Below are 13102 nucleotides of genomic sequence, written 5' to 3'. Positions count from 1 at the left end.
CCGTCATTCAAATAAATGTGTCTTAATCAACAAACCCTCTAGTTTTCATAGAGGCACTGAAGGTGAACAACAAAATGAGAAAACAAATTGTTGGATTTGATGCCATGGTTTTATTATACACCTATATGTTTGTTTGGTGAGGAGTAAAGAGTTTTGACCAAATTATATCTAGTTTCATCCACTTTTGACAATTCTGACCAAGTATAATAATATCTAATCTATGCATGTTCTTTATATTTGCACAATAAATATACCGGTACTATGATTTCCAAAGAACCTTGACAAAATGTTACTTTGACAAGTGCACTGCAGGCCCAACTGAAATGGTGTCTGAGGATACACACTATCTATGGGATATGAACACTCACTGTCAGCAGTAACTTCAATCTCATACATTAAACAGGTCTTGCATGTATTTGATATTTTGTAACTAAATGTTTTTAAAGAGATATGTAACTGACATTTTGTGTTTCATATTTATTTTTTATTCATTATTTTGCTGTTATTGGACTTGAATTTTTGCTTTTATTTGACTTCTATGAAATTTTGCTTTTATTTGCCTTTAATGAAATTTTGCTTTTATTTGAATTTAATGAAATTTTGCTTTTATTTGACCTTTATGAATCATTACAATAAATCAATCTATATTGATTTTTGTTATTCCCTAAATGTACTACATTGTCCCTGTCAATCATAAGAAATCATAAGGCATTCCATTTTGAAGTCTTTACTGATGTGTGTAAATAGTTAAATATGTACCCCTACAAATGTGAGTTTTCAAACTGGCATGGTCTACTAAAAACCTTGACATCTCTAATAAAAGAAACATGTTTTTTCCTGCAGTGTTGATGTCAATTTTGAGAAATATGTTAATAAAACTCAGCAAAACTGACATAATTGTGGACATAATCCTGTACACCCTAGCTTATCAGCATTGTTCAGTCATTCTTTAATTATTTGTATATACCAACAAACCTGTATCTCCAGATCTCATCACAAGATGTCTGTTATACTCTAATATGGGGTGTATTTCACCACCATTTACAACACATCCCAAGTCCTTAACCCACTGTAAGTCTCAAACCCATAGTAATTATAATTATGTAAGAGTTAGTTATGATGGGTTAAATGACTCACCTTATGTTATAAATGTTAATGAAAATGCACCCATAATGTCTGTGAAATTATTTACTTCCTGCACCAGTTCAAATGCAATGCTACATGTATATAGCTTGCAATGAGTTCACCCAAATACAAGTCTTTACTGCTTTAGATATTTTTGTATGAGTTAACATGCACCTTACCATCAGCTCTATTCAAGGAGATTAGATTCAAAGAGTCAGGACTCTGCCATGTTTGTGGTTGCTCATGAAGGGCAAATAGAATACCTGTGGATTATTTTGACATGTGCCCGGCACACTTTGATTTAAAGAGTGGGCTTGTTTGAGTTCTGTGTACAATGCATAGTACCAATAACACAGGCTAAGCTCTATATGCACGAAACCTTTGTAATACTTAGCTTCAAGACATTAAGTATCATTCGTTTTTGGGTCCTTGACACTAAATGCTAGAAGTAAACTATTTGGCTCCTATGCATAACAATCCAATATTATATATTGATTTACCAATATAGCATTACACATGGGAGTATCCCGAGTCTGTACTCTCTAGAATCTAATCTCTTTGATATTAAGTCACAAGTGTCTCATCTTTATGTAATACCAACACTATATTCTGTCTCCTCCCAAGTTGAGAGTAACGGCATGTTAGATTTCACAGTGGCAGATACGAATCACACATGCTAACCTAATGCCGCAGGGCATATACATACACGTAGAAGGTCGATTTGTTTGTACGCTGGTGACGCAACCGCATATACGCACTGATACGAATCTGACACTGCAAATTCCAACATTGTGTTACCCTCAACTTGAGACGAGACACAGTACAGAGGTTGATTTCGCAAAGCTTTCAACCCATTGTATCAGAAGTAATCCACTGCATAGTTACCCTCATTTTTCAATCATTATTACTTGAACAGATTCCTGATATATATACATGAACCTGTCTTTGCAATGGGGTTTATCATGCATGTATAGGGATTTTGCAACTTACAATGTGTTGTTCATATGATGCATTCTGATCCTATCGGGCCAAAAGTCGCAAATGTGAAAAAAAACAGAAGACAATGATATACATAAGAAAATTGGCATGATTATAAGCTCATAACTTCACAATCAAGGATGATGTACTGAGTTCAGGAATAGCACCCTTGGATACTGGGTAGGTTAATGATGATAATACTAAATTTGCCAAATTTGCTTCCTTTTGGCCTGATTTCTATCAGATTGTATCACAAACTGAAGTGGAATGAATTCCAGTGACATCTGAAGCAGCAAATTTAAAATCTAGTCTCACAGTTTATACACCATTGGAAGAAGAGCAACTGTTGTGCCAGTATCTCTTATAGCAGAGGAGTGACATTGTCTTGCCTGAGACGAATATTCGTCTCAGGCCCTGCAAGACAATTATTTGTTGAGAGACTGAAAATTCATCATGACAATATCCTCAAATATGTCGGTGAAAAGATGAAATGTCTATTTCAATAACTGTAATGGTGTAAAATCTATAAATACTTGAACCCATGCCACCTAATGACTGTATTGCTATGCTGAGTTGTCAGTCTGCATGCTATAAGAGATAACTGGTTGGTGGTGCCCAACTTCCAACAGTTTTACAAATGCACATATAAAACAAGCATACCCTGAGCCATGGATGATTGAGAGCCTCTTCTACTGTGATGCGTTCTCTGGCGTCAACATCGTAGCATTTTTCTTACCAAGTCTTTCAGCTGTGTCTGATAGATGATCCCACTGTCTTGGTTTCATCTAGAATGGGGACAAAAGAATTGGCCAAGGAAAAATGTACAACCATGTAATTAATTGCTATCTATTATCAGACACCATTCATCCTGTGCCGTCATAAATCAAGGCCATGTTGACCTTTATGTTGCCATTGGGCAAATCTTGACATGGCAACAAAGTCTGAGATGTGCTAGTTGGTTCAAACTTGCTAAATATAAATTAGTTATCATATTTTTGGCTAAATTTCTCAAATGAAATGAAATGCAATCAAATTGTTCCTGAAAGTAAATATACCATTACCATACAGGTAACAACTAGCCTAATCATGCATCAGCAACTGCTTGTGATACAAATTTTACGCAGCTGTGTATGTGCCTCTCATAAGTATATAATTAGGCTTAGAGAGAAAATGCAATCTCACTTTTCTCGCTGTGAATCTCACTATTTAGTGCTTTTCTCACTTCATTTCTACCACAGAAATCTATTTCTGTGGTGCATGGTTGCAGAATGCAACAACCATTACAACTGAATAAGATTAAGTTTGACCTGATTTTCCAGCCTGAATTTACAAAAACGGTCCATTTTCTGGCACATCCAAGCAACAACACAAGTAATATGCTTTATATGGGCATAAATCTCGCATTTTGCAGTTGCCATCTCGCATTTTTGGTTTAAAAATTGTGATTTTTCTCTAAGCCTATGAATAATATTGATTACAAGAGTCCTCTAAACATATCCATTTAACAGAGGAGTGGGCAGGCCATTTATATTTGGGTCAAAATAAGGGGCATTCTTAATTTTACTTACATTGTATCTTCCCTTTACAATCATATCAAACAGACGATCTTTGGTCCCAAAGAATGGGAGTGAACCACTAAGAAGAATGTACAACATAACACCACAACCCCATATGTCTACCGGTTTGCCATATGGTTCTCGCTTCACTACTTCTGGGGCCATGAAATGTGGAGTGCCAATCGACCTGTAATCAAACAAAGAGTAATTATAAATCAGGTTAGCGAGTAAAAAGTTTGGAAGAACAGCTATAATGTTTTGCATATTTCCTTTTATATACTGCTAACCGTCAAGCGCATCTTATTTTGCACAAGGACCTATGCATATGCTTGACGTCGTGCACATGTGAGGGCTAACGCTTAAAAAGGACCTTGCAAAAGATTATAGTGATATATTTTTACATTTATTCTATATTATTTACATGAAGCTATTGATGCCCCATTGTGAAGTACCCCCTCTATTGACGTGCACGTAAAATAGGGCTTGGTCATGTCATAGGTAAACAGCCAAACTCCCACAGGTGTGATGGGTTACTTGAAGTGGAACCACAATTTTCATTTGAATTATCTATTTGCACTTTGTCGATTGTGAACATTTTCACTTGATTTTAAATCACAATTTTAAGCATCTTTACAAAGACTTATACAAAAGGAATATATTTACATGTTGTTATTGTCACCATAGCTGATTGAGAGTGTGAAAAGCACTTAATTTTGATTATTCACTTTTGCATTATTCATGTTGATAGTCTCCTAAAGGGCATTTCTCTTGACTTTAATTTCTCTCTGACAATCAATATTTCATTACTTTGCTTATTTTTTTATTATTATCAAAATATATTTAATTTGAATTGAATTTTGCTTGGAATAGCAACTGATTAAGCCATAGGATGCTTACGGGCATGAGCATCAATAAATCTTTATAGAAATATTACAGAACTAATTCAGATGTTTTCCTAGTCATCAACTCAAAATGCTCTTCTGATATTTAATCCAAATTGTAGCCTGAAATGGCTACTGAAAATGTATTAATCATCAACACAAAGCACCATCACTATGGTAACGGTATAACCTTACATTTTTTTCCTGACATACAAAAATATCCACTCAATAACATCTCCATCAGTTTGCAGATAGAATGTTGATATAATCCTACAAAAGTAGAAATTGGTCTGTACATCTGGTGATTAAAGTCAATAAATACTAGAGGAGAGAAATGAAAAACTGAGAAACTACATGTACTACCAGAACAATAGAGAAACCATCCAACAAACCAACCGTCAAACAAAACCAATATCCTCAAATAGGTCATAAATAAAAATCACTGAATTCTATAGACCATTTCTCATCTCCATGTGGCACTATTCAAGAATCTGGGTTCTATTTGCATCTTGTAGTAGATAAGGTCATCCCCAATGATGCATAGTATGAGATTGTTTGAAAGGACCCATGTGCATGGCCAACTTTTGATTTTATGTATGCTCATGTTTGTGATATAAATGCAATGCATTGTACCGACTTTAGTCGCTAAGCACTACAAATGCAATGCCCATACTCCAAGATGCTGATTACTATTTGATTTTGGACAAAATCTGCTATGGGTTCGCTCAAGAGTCTGGACTCCCTCAGTCCAACCTCGTTTATTGTCCCTCAAGTCCTATGTATGGGAAGTAATTTGTTTGTGAGCCTAATAGTACTGATGGAAGATAGGAGATGGTCTATTATATCTGTACTTCTATTTGCCTTCCTTAGTGCAATGACATCAGCAGATTCTCAAGCAACAGAAATAATACATGTCAGTAGAGTAAGCACCATTGCATGGAGGGCAGGCAAATAAGAGTACAGCACTCAACCTATTTGAAGTTATTGCACTGAAACCAAACCACAGATCATCATCAGACAACACCTAGAAAAAACCTGAAGCTGTATTCACCCTGTTTACCTCCGGCAATGAGGCCAGATTCGGGCACCTGGATGGCTATTCCAAACCCACCCAGTTTCACCGGTGCGGAATTCTCTTTAGTAGCAAGCAAAACACAATGAGGCTGCAAGAAAGAAAAATAAGAAAGTACAGGTGTTACATTATGTTTTCATACTTTCATTGATTAACTGTATTTGTGTACTTTTGTCTTGTTCTATTAACCTGGAAAGAGAATGGAGACAAGGCCATTCATAACAGGGTATTTAGTAACATGGTAATTATGTGACATTTGTTATGGGAGCTTTTGTGATCTTAATTACACTCTAATCAATTACACTACTCCATCTGCATGGAATTATGATACATGGCCTCTGATTCATCAACAGAAGTACTGAGTTATACAAATCCACAAAACTAGCTTAATTCATAAAATATCATGTATCTGTAGGGCAGTATCATTAAATTGTCTTGTAATTGTTGATACAGACCATAAGCTAAATAAAACACCTGCCAGCCAGTCAGCCAGCCACTCAGTAAGCATGCTAACACACAAGTCATATAGTAGCACTTACTACATTGTATTTGCTTAAGGCCAAATATTAGTGTCACCTACTTGGTAAATAAGTACCTGCTAACGTGAAATGTTGTGACGATGAAATTGGGCCATTCCTGTTGAAATCCATACACCCTATGGAAGACATGATCTTAATCTTTCACACAGGGAGTGTAGATTTCAAATAGAGCCACCCATTTAGGTAACTCAACTTGAAGTTCATACTCCCTGTGCGAAAGATTAAGCTCATGTCTTCCATAGAGGGTGTATGGGTTTCAACTGGAATAGCCCATTAATTCCACGACTGAATGCTTAAATTAGGTTTGATTGGGCAATGTCACACATGCCGTGATTAGGAAGGATAAATAGAATAACGGCAAAAGATGTATTATGATGACAGTAGTAAAAACAAAAATGAAATGAGAATTGATTTAATATCCCTCTGATAACTCCCTCAGGAAATTAACTCATGTGGTAAATTATTACATTATTGTTGCATTATACAAGCAAAAGGCAATATCCCTGTGATGTCTTCGCAATAAAGACAAACTTAATATTCCATGCAATGCTCATATCTCGGATACTACCAATTCAATTTGGGCGCTATTTTTAGCAAATTTGTTTTGAATTGTGAGTAAAGGGACTAGTTGGTTCCAAAATTATCTGGGAAAATAATCTACAATCTACGAAATAAGTCCTTGGAACGCTTGGTACACTCAGTCGAAATTCTGTGCAGAATTTCATATGATCATGGAAATGACGTATATTTTGCCTGGGAACAAGCATGACATCTACAACAATGATTTACCTTCCCTCTCCCCATCAATCAATGTTGGAACACATTGGGAAACCGCTGAAGACATTGGCATTTCTCAACATTGAACGGGGGGAGGGGGTGAGAGTTTTCCGTTATTTACACGCAAGCGTTCCAAGACTTTTTCCGATGATTGTAGTGAGTGCAGATGAAAGTTTAAATCTATGTACTTTTTTTTGCTTTTTTAATTTATATGTACAAATGTCAACTTTGAATCAAACCGATATCAAAGACGTTTCACATGATGGCATTACCAATGCAATTCCTCATCAATCATTAAAGCCAAATTTAATGCTATTATCCAGACCTCGTGACATTTGCCAATCTTCTACTTGCCGCTGCTTGCTACAAGCTTTTGTGTACATTCAAATAACTCATGTGCACATTGTATAACATTAGCGCCAATAACTATCAACTGCAAACATCACGTCTCCTTTAACCGCTCACTCAGTCTTGACCATAATACATAATCTATATTATGCCACTGAATACTCCCATTAAGCCAGGACATAACCATTACGGAATATATATATCACACATCGGCTGCACACTTGCAAGAAATAAGGTGGTGATATTAATGTTTAAGTATGTCTGGGCTCTATTGAAGTCAGTGTGGATTTGCTGAATTACCCTATAGATGTGTTATGTCTGCAACTTGAGTATGTGCTGATATGTTATATTTATGGATTTCAAGTATATATTCTTCCTATTACTATTTTTTTACAAAATCATTCTGTTTCTGAGATCTCAGATACTACCAATTCAATTTTGATGCTATTTTTAGCAAATTTGTTTTGAATTGTGAGTAAAGGACTAGTTGGTTCCAAAATTATCTGGGAAAATAATCTATTGAGTGCATCTACTTTTTTAAATATTTATATGTACAAATGTCAACTTTGAATATAGTCAACATCAAAGACGTTTCACATGATGGCATTACCAATGCAATTCCTCATCAATCATTCAAGCCAAATTTAATGCTGTTATCCAGACCTCCTGACATTTGCCAATCTTCTACTGCCGCTGCTTGCTACAAGCTTTTGTGTACATTCAAATAAGTCATGTGCACATTGTATAACATTAGCACCAATAACTATCAACTGCAAACATCACGTCTCCTTTAACCGCTCACTCAGTCTTGACCATAATACATAATCTATATTATGCCACTGAATACTCCCATTAAGCCAGGACATAACCATTACGGAATATATATATCACACATCGGCTGCACACTTGCCAGAAATAAGGTGGTGATATTAATGTTTAAGTATGTCTGGGCCCTATTGAAGTCAGTGTGGATTTGCTGAATTACCCTATAGATGTGTTATGTCTGCAACTTGAGTATGTGCAGATATGTTATATTTATGGATTTCAAGTATATATTCTTCCTATTCCTATTTTTTTTTACAAAATCATTCGGTTTCTGAGCTTACATGCACTTATTACCAGTGATCATTTTAGTCTTTCTGTAAATGATACTGTCAACATATTGGGTTATTTAATGTCTTGATCATGAAGAGCAATACGATAAAATTCCTTGTAAGTATAAATATCATATATACAAGCACTTAAACATTCCACAACAATCAAAGACTCTAAATGACTTAGACAAAGAAATAAAATGAAAGCAACATTGTATTTGAAGGGGCGTGAAGCTTGATTTCAAAGAGTTGTAAGCATTTTTTCTGTTCAGTTGTGGGTTCAACCCCAAACTCCAATTATGTCACAATCAACCCAGGACTATGTCATGCACAAAATCACAGAATGCAGTTATTCGAACATGATTCAAGCCATATGCTAACCTTGAAACAACACAATTCTATATCACAAATTTAAAAGGGCACTCATAAAATAAACCTACATGAATAGCCTATTTAGTTTCTACTCAAAGAGCATATTTATACTTAGCACATTGCCTTTATTCCCCTGCATTGTTAATCCTCTCACCGTCAACCGGGTCATTTCTGCTGCGCTACAAAATGCAGGGTAACGATTCACTACCCATGTAATTTGTGGGGAGGGCAAAAGTCCGGAAAAACTTTTTGTGACCTCCAAGCTGTTTAAGATCAGATATGGATCACTTGTGTTTGTCAGTTACGAGGTTTCCGGTGTCACCCACTAAATTGTCACCCATACTTTTTCTACTGGGCCCACATCACTACGTATGCCCACACTTTACTTACCCACTGTAAAAGGGAACCCACTGTAACTTACAATGTATTTGAGTCACTAGATGAGTTTCAGTTACGGTGAGTCCGAGATGTGTCATCAAAATAAGTGCAATGTCTCCTGTTGATGTATCTCCTACCAACCCACCTCACCTTGATAACATCCTATAGCAAGCATCTTGTCTCTGCCATCTTATTAGATTACTTATGCTACAGGTTGCTAGTACTTGACCTACCTTGATATCCCTGTGAATGATATCGTTGTCATGGCAGTACCGTAGTGCCTCCAGAATCTGGCGCAAGTAATGGCTGCAGATGAAAAAGAAACAAACCAGGAAAATAAGGTAACAAAATAGTGTTTATGCGTCAGTGGAAATCTCGATTGCAATTATTAAAATAGATGTCTCAAGTACTTCTAATGAAAAGTTGAACAATTTGTACTTGCCTGATGGCAGATACATTGCTAAATCCATATTTAGTACTCATGTCACATATTGCCAGGTTTCATTTTACCAATATGTAATTTTTATAAAAACCTATCATTTTCTTCTTCATATTCTAATTAGATTATGCTAAAATATCAGTCACAGAAATACTGAGACTTGTTTTAGGTTTGTTCCCTAAGAACCCTTCAAAGTTCTATCATTTTATCAAACATAAAAAAACGCTGTCAAAATGGTTTGTGCCTGCTTGTAGTTGTAGAAGAATTAATCACTATCAGCCAGATAGACATGTGTTGGCTGTATCAATGCTTGAATAATACATATGTCGCTTGTCCCGCAAATGAAGACAATGTTGCAAAAGTTACTCTAGGTTACGGGCTGATTTTAACCTTTAAATGCGTTTGTTTTTCATTTCTTTCACTGCCACAATATTGCAATGTTTATTTTAGCATTTTATATCACATTTTGATGAGAACTGGATCAAAGAACAGAAATTTGCAACAATTCGTAATGTACACTTCCTAATATTAGGCTTTCATTTCAACATGGGAGGAAAAAATCAACAAAGATGTTCTTCTTTGGGACCTGACATTGGAACATGCCAAAGGAAACACCGCAATTATTTTTAGCTTCACATAAAACTTTGTTTTATCACATGCTCCAAAGTATAATGTTCTGAGTGGTGATCCACCGCAAATATATCCTCAATGTACAATATTTCATCTGATGTTCAAACGCAACTACATGTACTTTTTCTTTTTTTTTTTGCTTTTTTCGTCTTCAAGAGAAAGTCAATCAAACATCAACAAATTTAAGATTTACCAATACTGACACCATATCTAACATTAAGGATCCACACAGAGAGAAATCATTCATCATGCCTGTGTAAGTTCTAGTTCATATTTCAGTACACACTGTGTGCATGGGTCCATTCAACTCCATACTTCAAAGTAAGCCATCAACATAACACATAGGAGTCTAGCTATGTAGGCTAGTTGGTTGGTTAATAGGGTTGGGACATCCAAACAGGTTCAATTGACATCATATTGTTGAGTGCATTCACAGCAATTGATTTTGTTTACATATCAAAGGTATTTCAACTGCTTCATCATCATCATCAATCATCAATGGTAACTCTTATTTCATATGGTGCACTGATAATCCGGCAATACAGTTTCATTAATAGTTCTAATAGTACAGTTTCCTAAATTCAAGATATATATTATACAAATTTTGTATGTTATGTCACAGAAAACCCCACATAGCTCTTTTTTGAGCCACTTTGATAATTTGGGACTCTGCATGTACAAACCTTTTAATACTTGTTCTGTTTAAGACACCAATCATCCCGAAGCATGACAATCCAATATGTGACCATCCACATCGAAACGCTCGTAAAGTCGGCTCCTGGTCAATTTTGTTTTCTTGCGTATTTAGAAAATATATATCATAAGCTTTACAATGATATATCATTTGACTTCAAACAATATCCAGAAGCGGGGCTATGGCTTGTTAAACTTTGCTACTTCAGTAAAAAGGTACATTATTTTGGTGCTACAATATATCTCTTTTTCTACATTGCTGGTATTAAATATCAAATGCTCATAATTGGCGGTCACTTCAAATCATCCCCAAATCAACGATGTCCTCTCATTGTTAATTGTTGGTTAACTCACCACTTGAACAGGATTTAGCCAAAGCAAACAAAGACTAAAGCTATTTACCATAAGTATAAGCTTATTATCCTCTTCAACAATAGGATTAAAGATTGGTATTAAATGACTGGACTGAAATGAGACACTTGTAGGACAATTATTAGGTACATTATGAATACAAGCTTTATTCACATTTTGGACTGTAACTCTAAATATAATTTGCCGACTTTACGAGCGGTTTGAGATGGATAGTCACATATATGACAGGTTTGCCATAGAGTTATACAGAGCCCACCTTCTCTTATTCAAAATTCTTTTATATCTATAGATTTGAAGCCTGAGAGTACATGCATGTTTATCATGATCCAAATGATTTGTAGTGAATATAAAAACCAAAATGTAATTGAAAATACTGTCATGCTTTAATTATATAATAAAGTCATGACGTAAACATACACTTTACATCATAACCATTTCGATAATATGCACTGGGTACCGTTGAACAGTGATACTAGAAGAAACTCATTACCAATGTACTCTGCGACACATCAATAAATTATCCGGCCATTTGCAACCCAACAACACACCATTATAATGGTACACTATATCAGTTAACATTAGGGGGGAATGTAGAGCAAAATATGCATGCAGACAACGACCAAAAACGATTGTTTAGGGGTCAAGCTAGTTCACACCGATACGGCTATCCTTCTAGCTTGTCTTGCGTGTTATATAACGTATTGTGCATGCCATACAAAGATACCCTGCATATGTGATGTCGCTTTCACAAAATTTTCTATAATACTTGGTTTGGAAGATTTATATTTTTATTATGAGGAAAGAAAATCAAAACCTTTTCCTCTCTCTAATGCGATGATAAAAATATTTTAATTTCTCAACCTTATTCTCTTCTTTTTAGTTATTAATAGAATTCAATCTGTTTTCATTGGTTTTCCCTAGTGGAAAACAAATAGTTTACACTGACTTTCAGAACATATTTGGGACTTTTGGAAATTTATCACTACTATGTTTTTATAACTTGTATGATATTTAATTTGATTCATCACTATTCTGAACTTTACTATTATTTTTTCTTAATCACTGCTTTCCAATAGTTTCATTGTAAGGAGCAACGTTGGATACATGATCTGATTTAGTTCTTCTAATATTTATACCTTGAAACGTAAGAGATGATTTGACTTGTTGGATAACTAAGCCTTTTGATTGACCTGCCACAAATTATTACAAAATAGTATCACCACTGTCAAGTTTGCGGTAAATCTAGATTTTGCTTGAGCACTTATCAGCCAAATTGTAAGCAGTCTGTGCCCACTGTACATGTATCGTTATGTGGAATTACTGTATCCTTAGGTGACTTGCGTCTGCTTTTGAAGAATGAAATTAACCACTGCTGTGGCATGATTGGATGTTAGCTAAGAGGACCTTTCCAAGTTTTTATTTCAGTGATAAAGAATCCCGTATGTAGTTATTCAATCTAATGCAGCGATATCATTTGTTGCCTGTGTGACATAACTAATCAGACTTGAGCAGAAATTCAAGATACCTCGGTCATAAAGCTCATACTAATCACTCAAGTTGGGTTCACATTTTGAGTCACACCCAACGTAAACATTCACTAACATCGATCAAAACTCTACAGATATTTCCCCTACTCCTACCGTGTGTCCACACCTAGCCTACACCTTTGTCATAAATGCGAAATGTAATTTCTTAGTTCCGACCAAAAGCCTAGCTCACTATTCCTGAATTTGTCAGGAGTAAATCATCAGAAGTTACGCCTGACGGAACTTGTAAACACTGATCATCATTCACACTACCATTACTCCTGGCAGCACCTACCACTACTCCTAGCAACTTGCGCTGACA

At 35.5% G+C, this 13102-nt stretch overlaps 1 protein-coding gene across 1 annotated transcript in view; it reads right to left on the bottom strand.

Moving 5' to 3' along the window:
- The window catches only part of LOC140155073 (peripheral plasma membrane protein CASK-like), a 277597-nt gene that overhangs the window by 189496 nt on the left and 74999 nt on the right, over positions 1-13102 (bottom strand). The window contains 6 exon segments of the mRNA XM_072177760.1: positions 2764-2820; positions 2822-2848; positions 2850-2888; positions 3672-3846; positions 5576-5703; positions 9354-9426. Coding sequence (XP_072033861.1) covers positions 2764-2820; positions 2822-2848; positions 2850-2888; positions 3672-3846; positions 5576-5703; positions 9354-9426 — 499 coding nt within the window.

The sequence above is a fragment of the Amphiura filiformis genome, chromosome 6, assembly GCF_039555335.1.
Source record: "Amphiura filiformis chromosome 6, Afil_fr2py, whole genome shotgun sequence".
Lineage (NCBI taxonomy): Eukaryota > Metazoa > Echinodermata > Ophiuroidea > Amphilepidida > Amphiuridae > Amphiura > Amphiura filiformis.
The sequence above is the reverse complement of the archived record's forward strand: the minus strand, read 5'-3'. Positions and strand labels throughout refer to the sequence as shown.